Source organism: Bubalus bubalis, chromosome 16 (genome assembly GCF_019923935.1).
Source record: "Bubalus bubalis isolate 160015118507 breed Murrah chromosome 16, NDDB_SH_1, whole genome shotgun sequence".
NCBI classification, from domain to species: domain Eukaryota; kingdom Metazoa; phylum Chordata; class Mammalia; order Artiodactyla; family Bovidae; genus Bubalus; species Bubalus bubalis.
The window spans coordinates 33,449,798-33,462,634 of NC_059172.1; the positions used below are offsets into that span (position 1 = coordinate 33,449,798).

The window sequence follows — 12,837 nt, forward strand, 5'->3', positions numbered from 1 at the left end:
CAGGCTAATTTAAGTTAAAAATTTTTTTTGATAACCATAAATAGACCCCAGTCTTCCTATTTACTTAATTACATTTTAGACTTAATTCAGTATAGGATAATACCTGATATTAAAGCAAAGTGATTGTGCTTGAGCTTGGGGAACATTCCCTTTGTAAGACTCAAAGCCTCCATTGTTCTTTTTAAATTTAGTTAATTTATTTGGCTGCCTCAGGTCTCAGTTGTAGCTTGACATGTGGGATTCTTAGTTCCCTGACCACAGATCAAACCCACATCCCTGGACCACGAGAAAAGTCCTCTCAAAGCCTCCATTCTATGCTTCATGCTTAATTAATAGAAGAAGAAAAATAATTCCCTCAAATTTTCACTGAAAAATAAGACAGTCAACCAAGACACTTCACTGAACCTAAAGATTCTCGCTAAGATTACCTATAAAAATCTCTACAGCAGGCTCTGTTTTGAACAGATGGACCTTGTATGGATAGTAATGTGTGGCTGTAATCACACATTGAGAAGCTTTAATGGTGTCAATTTCAATCAGCTTATAGGAGCACGCAAGAACTCAGCTAGCTAACAGTCAAAAAGAGATAATGAATAATATCTATGAATAACTTTGAGTTGAATTATTTCATTATCAGAGGTGATGGAGAGCTGAACCAAACCATTCTTTCACTGAGACCCACTGTTTAAAGAAAATCCTGTGATTCCCTTCTAAAATCCACAGGTCTTCCCAAAACGACATGTACATATCACACCTCTGCTGCTATTATTTCTCCTTTGTTCACTTATGTCCACACCTTCTGTGTTCCTTTTGGAGCTAAACATCGACAAAACAGCTAATGAACATACCATTAATTTCTTTTGATAAGAGGGAAAAACTAACCACTAGCCAGCAAGATCTGCTTATGAAACATTTGAAGTCTTTTATAAAGGTATCATGGAGGTGAACAAGTTCAAAACACATTAGAAAAAAGTGTTTTGGAATATATATCAGTATCACCAACTAAGAATATTTTACTGTGTCATGTCAGTTTTGAATTTACATCTAAATTAAAAATGCAACGAAAAAAAGTTTAAACTTTTTTAAAAAGTTTAATTTAAAACTTTTTAAAAAGTTAAAAAAAAAACTTTTAATTTAAAAGTTTTTTAAAAACATTTCTAATGTCATTTAAAAATCCAAGCAAGTAATCTGACATACTTCAAATATATTTAATTCATGCATTCATTAAATCTTTTCAATTGTCTTAATAGCTATGCCACAAAAATGGAGTACTGCCTGCTCAAGCACAATCAATTTTCTTTAAAGAAAAACAAAACAAAACAACCAGAATATGTATTGGAGATGTTGTTTTCCTGAGTTAAAATTTTACCAAAAAAGATCTTCCAGTCCCATAAACAGCAGAAAACAAGATACTTGTGAACTACCTCAAACCCACAAGGAGGGAAATAAGTCCCAACTTACACTGTTTATACCACACATTTCCACAGATTCTCACTGACAAAGGTTTATCAACTCAGTTATTTCAAAACAACTTTAAGTTAAAATTAAGAACAATTTATCAACAATCAGTTAATTTACAACAGAAGAGCCAAGAACACAATGGAGAAAGGACAGTTTCTTCAACCAATGGCACTGGGAAAACTGGACAACCACACATAAGAGAATAAAACTGGACCATTATCTTACACCATAAACAAAACGGATTAAAGACCTGAACACAAGATCTGAAATCATAAAACTCCTAGAAGGAAGCATAGGGGGTAAATTCCTCTATATCTGCCTTGGTCATGATTCTTGGATCTGCCACTACAAGCAAAGGCAACAGAAGAAAAATAAATAAGTGGGACTATAACTAAAAAGCTTCTGCACAGCAAAGGAAACTACAACAAAATGAAAAGGCAATCTACTGAATGGGAGAAAATATTTGCACATCATATATATGATAAATGGCTAAAATTCAAAACTACATAAAGAATTCACACAACTTAATGGCAAAAAATCCAATTAAAAAAATGCAATGAGGACAGGAACAGACGTCTTTCTAAATACTACATACAGATGACCAACAGGTACATGAAAAGATGCTTAACATAGCTAACCACCAGTGAAATGCAAATCAAAGCCAATGACATCACCTCACCGTTGTCAAAACGACTACTACCTAAAAAGACAACAAATAATAAGTGCTTGTGAGGAGAAGGAAATGGCAACCCACTCCAGTGTTCTTGCCTGGAGAATCCCAGGGACGGGGGAGCCTGGTGGGCTGCCGTCTATGGGGTCGCAGAGAGTCAGACACGTCTGAAGCGACTTAGCAGCAGCAGCAGTATTTAACTCTTAACCTCTTCACACTCTAATATAGTAACTGAAAGTGGAAGTTCTCTGTGTTGGGATTATTCAAGGACCTTGTTCGTTCTTCGGTATTTTTTTATAGCTTTAAATATTTTTAATAACAACTTTATTGAGATGTAATTCACACACCAAAAAATTAATCCATTTAAAATGTACACTTTAGTACATTTTTAGTTTTTACTATATCCACAAAGATGTGCAAAATCACCACGATCGATTTTAGAACATTTCTGTTCTAAATTAGGGGTGGGGGGGTGCTATCTGACCTAGTACAGTACCCATTAGCAGCTGCTCTTCATATCCCCTCAACACCCCCACTAACCCCAGGGCAAGCAGCAATCTATGTTGTCTCTATGGATTTGCCTATTCTGAACATTTTATATAAATGAAATCATACAATAAAAAAAAAAGTAAGTGCTGGTGAGATTGTGGAGAAAAGGGGGACCCTTCCTACAATGTTGGTGGGAATGTATGGTGCAGCCATGATGGAAAACAGTATAGTATGGAAGGTTCTCAAAAAATTAAAAATAGAACTACCATACAATTCAGCAATTCCACTCCTGGGTATATACCCAAAGAAAACGAAAACACTAATTTGAAAACAAATATGTACCTCAATATTCACAGCAGCATTATTTACTATAGCCAAGATATGGAAGCAACCTAAGTGCATATCAGTGGATGAATGGGTAAAGAAAACATGGTATATATGTGTAACAAAATATTGTTTAGCCACAAAATACAAAGAAAACTTTGCATCTGTGTAAAATGGAGAGACCTTATGGGCATAATGCTACGTGAATTAAGCAAGGCAAAGAAAATCAAATATAAATAAGTGACACAAGACAAAGACAAGTGTTCTCACTTATTTGTGGAATCTTAAAAAACAAAATCACCACCAACAAAAATAAGCTCACCAATACAGAGAATAGATAAGTGGTTGCCAGAGGCAGAGGGTGGGTGATAGGCAAAATTGGTGAAGGAGAGTCAAAAGGGGCAAACTTAGAGCTATAAAATAACTCCTGGGATTTTAAGGCATAGCATGCTGACTATAGTTAAAAATACTGCACTGCATATGTGAAAATTGCTAACAGGGTAGGTATATATGGCTTTTCCAGTAGTCATGTATGGATGTTAGAGTTGGACTATAAAGAAAGCTGAGTGCCGAAGAATGGATGCTTTTGAACTGTGGTGTTGGAGAAGACTCTTGAGAGTCCCTTGGACTACAGGGAGATTAAACCATCCTAAAGGAGCCCTGGATTTCCTAAAGGAAATCAGTCCTAAATATTCATTGAAAGGACTGATGCTGAAGCTGAAACTCCAATACTTTGGCCACCTGATGTGAAGAACTGACTCATTGGAAAAGACCCTGATGCTGGGAAAGACTGAAGGTGGGAGGAGAAGGGGATGACAGAGGATGAGATGGTTGGATGGCATCACTGACTCAATGGACATGAGTCTGAGTAAACTCTGGGAGTTGGTGATGGACAGGGAGGCCTGGTGTGCTGCAGTTCATGGAGGTGCAAAGAGTTGGACACGACTGAGCGACTGAACTGAAGAGAATAGGAGATCTTAGAATTTTCATCATGAGAAAAAATTTCTATTGATGATAGATGTTACTTAGACTCACTGTGGTAAACATTTCACAATATATACAAATATTTGACTATTACATTAAACATCTGAAATGTAATGTCTATGTATCAATTTTTTTAAAAGCTTAAAAAAGATCAGATGTTTATGTACAAATAACTCAAACCTTACCCATGTAGCATGAATAACCAATAATTTACTCAAAGCTCCAGGAGTTGATGGACAGGGAGGCCTGGCATGCTGCGGTTCATGGGGTCGCAAAGAGTCGGACACAACTGAGCGACTGAACTAAACTGAACACTCAAAAGATCAATACTCAAAAGATCTTCAACCTAACTTGCTCACCAGTGCTGACATCCTGCCTGTAATTTCTCTCCTTTAACTATTCCTTTCATTCAGAAACTGACACTGTCATATACTCAATCTTAAACTAGTCCTTGTTAGGAATAATTACTAAGAAAAGGAACAGATGACTCTAAAGAATGACTTAAGAGTGTGGCAACATCAATTGTAGCAAGTATTCCAAACTTTTAAACTCTGGATTTATCATTACCATAATGAAACACAATCCCATACTGGGTAACATGCAACGAACAATGATATAACAATGCAACAAATCTTTGTGCAACCTTATTCCATTTCCAGATTTGTTATATGACTTATTTCCAAATCAGAAGAATATCTCTGCACACAACATCAAATTGACAGCTTCCCAAGACAAGAGGAATATCAAAGAAAGTCTCACTTAGATCTGGATCCCTCTAGGGTGGTAATGGAATGATTAAGTTCACCCAAGAGTAAAACAAAACCTGTTACCCTGCAATCTGTATTTCTTGGGAGTCTTTCCTCTCAGGGCTTATTCATTAATAAACTCTTAGTGGGCACCTACTCTATGCCAGGCACTAGGTCAGCATTAAGGATTAAAAAAAAAAAAAAAAAGGACAATTCAGCACATAAGTTAGTGAGGCACATCAAATAAAGATGAGAGTTTTCATTTCCAAATCAAGTAGTCTACACAAATACCTTGTCAGATAGAAGATATATTTAATTCGGAACATCAATAGTGCTACCAAAAAAACAATCATTTTCAAAGGGAACAAAATTACCTCTTAAGGGGGAGAAAAAAATCATAGATAAAATAGTTTATGCAGTTGGAGTGGGAGGGAGGTTCAAGAGGGAGGGCTACAACTGATTCAAGTTGTTGTATGGCAGAAACCAACATAATATTGTAAAGCAATTATCATCAATTAAAAATGGTTTATGGTCTTCCAAAGAGCCACAGTACATAAACAAATAACACAGAATATACGAGGTATTAAAATTTCATGAGGTGAGCATGAAAAAGGTCTACAAAGGATCCCTGGGGAAAAAGGTCTACAAAAGAGCCCTGGGGAAAAGGGAGTGACAGTGATTTAAAAAGGCTGAAAAACACTGATTTAACCCTTAAGTATCTTTCTCATCTTATTTCATAGATAAGAAACAAATACACAAAACTGATATCCATGCTAACCAAGTCCACTGTCTTAAGACCATTCTTTCATAGAGTACAGACAAAAAGGTAGAATGTCTATACGTAGAATGATAAGCATTACTAGGAGTGAATGAACAACTTCACTCTTCACACTTCACTTTATAACAATGAAAGGGGTTATAAAAATCAAATCAAATATTAATACATTAAGAACTGGTACCTGACAAAGATTTATCTATCCCCTTCACATAGCTCCTCTTTCTATGAAAACATATACCATTCCAGTGGATATTTAATGCAGCCTCTTTTTCCAATACAAGATCATTTAAAAAACTCACTGAAAAAATTTAACTGCTGACTTAAAGCAAATAACGATATGCTTGTACTCATCTCCCACTAGATATCCAGAGCCTAATGTTATGTCTGGTACATGAAATACTTTAAAGAAGTGTTTCAATCACTATTTCCTTTGGTAATGAAATGAACTTTCTATATTTAACTCAAAATATGGTGAATCTATTTGAAAACTTACTTAGATAGTTACAGTTAAAATAATAAAGTTTCTATTAAACAAATTAAAAAATTTCCAGCATATCTCTGAAGAGTAGTTTAAAGTTTGTTTTTCTGTCATTCAATCTTACCTGCTATTGTCCAATTTTTTTTCCAATGAATATGTATTCAAAATAAAACATTTTTGCCAACTATAGGAAAACTACTGAACAATCCCTCAAATCAGAAAGGCTTCAACTTTCAATAAGAATCATCAAATCTCAAAAAAACAACAAAACACAAAACAACAACAAAAAGTTTAAAAAGGATCATCAAATCTCATGTGTTCACTACCTTCCTATGTGAAAGAACTTGGTCTAAAACAATGTGTTATCTCAACCAAATGTGTTTCACTTTTTGTTTCTCAATTATTGATGAGGTAATCCAACGAAAATATTTTCTTATTTTGAAAATAATCTACCTCCATCAGAGAACCAACATTCTGCAAGATACCTCTACTGCATCCATTAAATATTCCATTTTATCCAAAGCAGGGAGTCAAAGAATGTAAGTTAAGGCAATTTGTATCTCTTCCAGGCATCTTAACCCAAGTCCTTGAGTTTAAGCTTTTCCATCTGGTAATCTCCTATCAAGCCAGAGCTTACCTGCGAATTTTAAAATATTCCCAATAATATGAATCAGGAGAATGATGTGTGGTATAGTCAGTGTAACTTTAAGAGAGTCAAACCTGCTTTTTGTATGTACCAAAATTGGAAGTGTTTGTATTGGTTCCTAAAGTCAGGGTTGGTTTGTTACCAAAGAGCCCGCCACTGGTTGTACCAAATGAAGGAGCACTGGTTGTGCTGGTTCCAAACGAAGTAAGCTTGTTATTTCCAAACAGGGTCTAAAAAGAACACAATACAGGAAAATTTTAAGTAGTATGTAACACATACTCTAAATAGTAAATAGATAAATCAGGTATACTGGACTGGGTCTGTGGTAAGGGAGAGAAGATGTCATAATTTTTATGAAAAAGGTATGAATAACGGTTCTTAGAAAAATATCTAATCTGAGCAAGATTAACAAAACAGAATGCTCCTAGCCTGAGAAATTAATGATAACGCCTCACCAAACATAGTATTTCAGTGAGACAAAGAAAAAAAAAAAAAGTAACAAGGCAATCAAATTATTTTTTACCTGGTAACAAAAATGTTATCATGTACTGAATATGCCAGCAGCAAGTTACAGTAAAAAATTTAAACAAGCTAAAACATGGATGAACCTTGAAAACATTATGCTAAGTAAAAGAAATCAGTCACCAAAGATGTGATTCCATTTACAGGAAATATACAGAATAGGTAAATACACACACAGTTGATCTGAACTGACTGGGGAAGATGAGAAGTGACTATTAATGGGGATGACATTTCTTTTTAGGGTGACAAATATGTTCTAAAATTGATTATGGTGATAGTTGCACAATCTGTGAATAAGCTAGAAACCACAGAATTTTAAACTTCAAAAGGGTGAATTGTACGGCAAGTGGATTATACCCCAATAAAGTTGTTAAAAAAATAAGAACTTTCTGAAGCATTTTTTAAAGATAATTTTCTCAATTTCTCACCTCAAATAAGATATAACAGATTTCAATCTCCATGAAAACCACCACATGATTTGGTGATTTTTTTTTTTAAAACTAGAGTCCAAAGCTTGTTGTAATGGACACATAATATAGACACCTAGTTTCTTTAAAAGGTATTTACTATTGTTTTTTAAGTCAAGTGTACTCCTAAATAGTAATGTCTTCCTTAAATGACGTAAAAAGAAAAAAAAATTCAGTTAAGCCTCCAGCAGCATGAAAACCTTATGAATAAAATTTTAGTAACTTGATCAACACCAAAAATATATAACTAACGAATATGATACCAACTTATCACCCAAAACAGAAGGTAGAAAGAGGATTTTTTTCTTTTTTTTAGAAACAGGAATTTAAAATGATCTGATTTTAAGGGCAAAAGCCTCTCAACTTAGACTCCACAATTTAACCAACGGGAGTGGTTAGTTCAGAAGAAACAAAGAAGTTTCAATAAGAACCTAGTTTCTGAAAATAAACCAATTATAAAGTTACCTATTTTTGGGTACTAAATAGCTTTCAGTTATTATCAGTATCAAGTCATACAATATTACTCCCCCAAAATACTCGAAAGACAGATTTTGCTTTTCTTAAATTCAGCATTCTTTTTTTTTTTTTTGGTGGGTTTTTTTTTTTGTTTTTTTGGCTGTGCCATGTGGCTTATGGGATTTTAGTTCTACCACAAGGGACTGCCTCCCCAGGCAGTGAAACCGAGTCTTAACCACTGGAGCACATGGAAATTCCCAAAAGACAAATTTTTCTTAGAAATTCCTTTAGCAACTTTATATACATCTTCAGATTACAGCGAACTGTAAAAACCTACCGAACCAACAGCACCAAATCCAGTACTGGTCTGCCCAAAGAGACTAGCTCCTGTTCCAAATGCTGTCCCAGTGCTGGTGTTTGTAGCGGTCCCAAAAAGACCTCCTGGCTGTGAGGCTTGAGTTACTCCAAACAGACCCTGAAAAAGGTGATCTAGATTACAAGATATCCTAAAATAGTCAGTTGTCTTTAGAATATTAATAATAGTTGCCATTTTTCCAAGTTTATATGACAGATATATAGAAGCCTCATTACTTAGCTCTACAAATAAGACCTGTTTCCTTACCATGGTGTTGGTGCTTGGCTGTCCTAGTGTGCTGGTACTACCAAAGGAAAAACCAGTGGTCTGGGTGGTTGTGGGCTGGGCAAATGGTTTGCTGAAGAGGCTGGTAGTTTGATTCTGCTGGCCAAAGAGACCACCAGGATTTGTTCCAAATCCAGTTGTACCTTTCAAAAAAAATAAATGGGAAGGTTGGGGGGCTGGGCAGAATGCCAAGCCTCACAGTATCTAGTTTCTGCAATAGTTTGTTATTGATTACATACCTAAATTACCCTAAATTCATACTACTCAAACTGGATAACCACTTCATTTTTCATCCTCCTTCACCTAATTCCAGATTTGGTTCAGACTAATTCCTACAATAATACTCTGATCTTAAGAACCCAGTCTGGGCTAAGTAATCTTCCTTTGTGAGCTGACAGCTTTTTGTCTCTTTTACAAAGATAACACACTTATCTTTGGGTACTTTAACCTTGTTGGAGTAAGTTTTTCTTCAAAACAGGGGCTGTCTCTTTATAGCAATGTATCCAACATAGGATACAACACAATAGTAGCATTTAATGAATATGTGGCTAATCTAAATCAAAGAATACCAAAACTGAAAAGAATACAAACGCCACTTAAATATGTATTCATTTGTATATGTATCTCTATAGAAGAATATCTGCTTGTTTTTACAGAGGCAAACTGGTGACTAGAGGTAAAAAAAGGATGTTTGGTGATGTATTTTTTGAATTTTATATCATATATATGTATTACTTTCACAAAAGTAATACTTCTATAAAGTAATTTAGTAACCATCCTAGACTTCCCTCTTTCATATCCCACATCAAATCAGTCCATAAATAAATCTCCTCAGCTCTACATTCAAACTTGTTTCAGAATCTGGCATTTTTACCAATCACCCTTCTCTTCAAGTCACCATCACCTTTCATGTGGATAGAGCAACAGCTTTTCTAACTGACTTGTTTCCACCCTTGCCCCCATTCAACATGCTTAATACAGCAGTCTTCAGAATGATCCTTTATTCATAATCTTGTGCTTTACCTGAACCCTCTAATGGCTTCCAGACTCAATAATTCAAATCTTGACAATGGCCTACAAAGCCCTATGAAGTTCCTTACATCCTCCAGTACCTCCCCTTGTTCTCTTCTATTTGGCAAGATGATTTTTAGACTTCTAGTTTCCTCTGGCTGGAATTCCCCCAGAACTCTGTATAGCTTTATCTTTCATCTTCTTCAGACAGGTCACTGATCAAACTTCACCTATCAGTGAAGCCCTTCTTAACCATATACACTTAATACTATTATTTCTCCCCACCCATACAGACATATCAGGTATTTCCTATTCTTCAGGACCCCTGAATCATTTTTCTCCATAGCACTTAGACACAAAAATGACAATTATGTATTACTTCTAGTGGTTCATCTCTCCTCAAAAGGGCCAAATATGATGTCAAGTGCTTACTAGTTCCAAAGGCTGTTTTGTTCTGACCATATGCAAAACCTGAATTCGTTGTGGAAGAGCTGAAGAGTCCTGTTGCACTGGAGGTGGCTGGAGAAGACCCAAACAAGCCAGTCGTGGTACCTGCTCCCACCTGATTCTGTGGGCCTTTCCGGTTGGCCTGATAATCCTCTAAACGAAGCTCCTAGAGTAAGGGAAAACATTTTCCAAATCTATTCACAGTCAAAAAAATTATTTAGGAGACTAAAGATTTGAATTTAGTGTTCAGTTTCTATGTTCAAATAGGAACCATGATTTAAAAAACAGAAAACTATGGAATAACTTATTATAATTATAGAAAAATATTTTCAGTAGCATATAATGGACATTAAAATCCATACCATAATTACCATGAAAACTACAGGCCAAACAACCAACCACATCTTAATTTAATTTTCTTTTATAGACAATAATACTTTCATTTAGACAATAATCCTATCTACTTACAGCCCAAATGTGAAGATTAGCTGATTAAAAGATGGAGGATACTGAGAAATTCAGAAAACTTAGGAAAAGAAGCAACAAAGTTTAAGAGTTCTGTCTCACAAGTAAGTGTGTTTCTGTATACTCCAAAGAAGCAAGCACAATTTGGGATGCAGAAGACAATCAGAGATGACAGTTAAAATGTACAACAAACAATTACACAGCCATAATGAACAGCCTCATGCAAAATGGATAAACCTCACAATCTTGACAGACACACTTAAGAGCACACATGATTTATATAAAGTTCAAAAATGGGCAAAACATGGGCAGTCAGAATAGTGGTAACCTCTGGGAGGACTGTGACTTCTGGCAGGGCCAAAGGGGACATTAGGGATGCTGGTAGTGATTTGTGTCTTGATTTGGAGCCTGATTACATGGACGTATTCACTTAGTAAAATGTACTATGCTACATACTTATGAATTTGCCTGAGTTTACTAAAAACACATGCATGTGCATACACTGCCCAGAGTAGTATGAGGAACCAATCAGAGTAGACTATTTGTAAACTATACTGGTACATACAAGCTGAATATCATCCTTGTCTAAAATAACCCATAAATAATATATTAATTAAAAAAAAACTAGTTGATGTTAGTTTTTTACATAAATCCTAAAACATAATCAGAAACATTTGAAAAAGCTGCTCCCTAACAGAATCAAAAGGTTAGGGTGATACTCTGTAATGCATTTTACTGACCTCTAGTGACTTGCTTTCATATTCTTTCATAGCAGTAATACACTGGTGCTTGGTACTGATGTTAGTGCTAACTCCAGCTTTAACCATAGTATCAGTACCAGTTGGAGGCTGCAAAGGAAGATAAAAGTAAATCTGTTAAGTCTAAAGCAAATGCTTAAGTTCAAGCTTTATAACTCTACTCTCCCAGACACAATTCTTCAACTACTGAACTCTATAACCAGTCCCCTACGTCTTTTACTGAACAAGACAGTTTTAACAGCACTTGATTAAATACTCTGCATTTCTAATCTCATCTTTTATTAAGGTTATTGCGTAAGTCAATCTCAGTAACTGCTATCAAAAATTCAGAGAATAAAAAAAACCAACAAAAAAAACCCCAGAGATTAATCCCATAACCAAGCCATCCAATTATCTAGTAAAATATACTTAATAATATATGATAAGGAAAGCTTTATCCAATTTACCCAATATATACATTTAACCTCTATTTCTGAGTTCTAATTCCTATTATGCTCTGAAGTGTCTGCTTTATGACTATCGTTGGATTTAAGAAATATGGAAGCCTGGTTTTTCCTCCTATAAGCTTATGAGGCAAAGGTACTAGTAACTAAAGATTCCTACTTATAATGACATTTTCTCAATTACTGTACTTTCCAAGAGACAACAGACAATATTTTTCACTATCATTTACATTTAACTTTAAATTCAAGATTCTAACTTTGGCAATATGAATTCACTACTTTGCCTAAGAAATTATTTTCTGGAGTAAATTTTAACAAGTTTTTCCAATCCCTATTTTTGCCAGATTTCCATTAGGCTAACTGCAGTGCCAGCCTATTCTAAGTATCTCCCAAGCAATCACATCAAGTGGTATCTTACATCAAGTGGTAGTCCATAGATTTTCATAAACAAAATCTTTCATTCTCTCTATCCAAATTCTCTCAAAAAAGTTGAAGAAAACACTAAACTCTATTGCCTCAATCTGCCATTTCAGCAACAAAAATTTTATTTCTAATTGGCACATAGAATACTGAGATATACCATATAGCTCCTTAAAGAGTCCTTACTTTCAATGATTTTTACTGTTTGCCCCATCATTCTTTATTTCTATAAAGAATTTTTGACCATTCAAAGGTCAATTATGAACTCTGTAAATACAAGTTGAACCTTGTACTAGTTTTTTCCCTTTTTGGCCATGGCATGATTTGCAGAATCTCAGTTCCCTGACCAGGGACTGAACCCAGGCCATGACAGTGAAAACCTGGAATCCTAACCACTAAGCCATCAGGGAACTCCTGATACTAGCTACTTTAATCAACCTTACAAATACAAATTTAACTGGTTTGATTATAATTCAAATATAAGCTATAATCTAGATTTATGTTTCATGACTTTCCCTGTCTTGTTATTTAGCTGTTAAGTCATACCGGACTCTTTTGGGACCCCACAGACGGTAGCCCGCCAGGCTCCTCTGTCCATGGGATTTACAACTATTACCAGATACTGTTCTTAA

The 12,837-nt window shown here is 35.1% G+C and overlaps 1 protein-coding gene across 3 annotated transcripts in view; it reads right to left on the minus strand.

Moving 5' to 3' along the window:
• NUP98 (nucleoporin 98 and 96 precursor) overlaps positions 1-12,837 on the minus strand; it is an 86,229-nt gene that overhangs the window by 57,792 nt on the left and 15,600 nt on the right. Inside the window, exons 6-10 of one of the 3 annotated variants that reach the window (XM_006064748.3) lie at positions 11,325-11,432; positions 10,105-10,285; positions 8,644-8,804; positions 8,359-8,496; positions 6,743-6,806 (exon numbers count right to left, since the gene is read on the minus strand). In XM_006064748.3, coding sequence (XP_006064810.1) covers positions 6,743-6,806; positions 8,359-8,496; positions 8,644-8,804; positions 10,105-10,285; positions 11,325-11,432 — 652 coding nt within the window. Of the gene's footprint in view, positions 1-6,667; positions 6,807-8,358; positions 8,497-8,643; positions 8,805-10,104; positions 10,286-11,324; positions 11,433-12,837 lie in introns of all 3 variants that reach the window. The other 2 variants (XM_006064746.3, XM_006064747.3) reach the window with 2 other exon arrangements.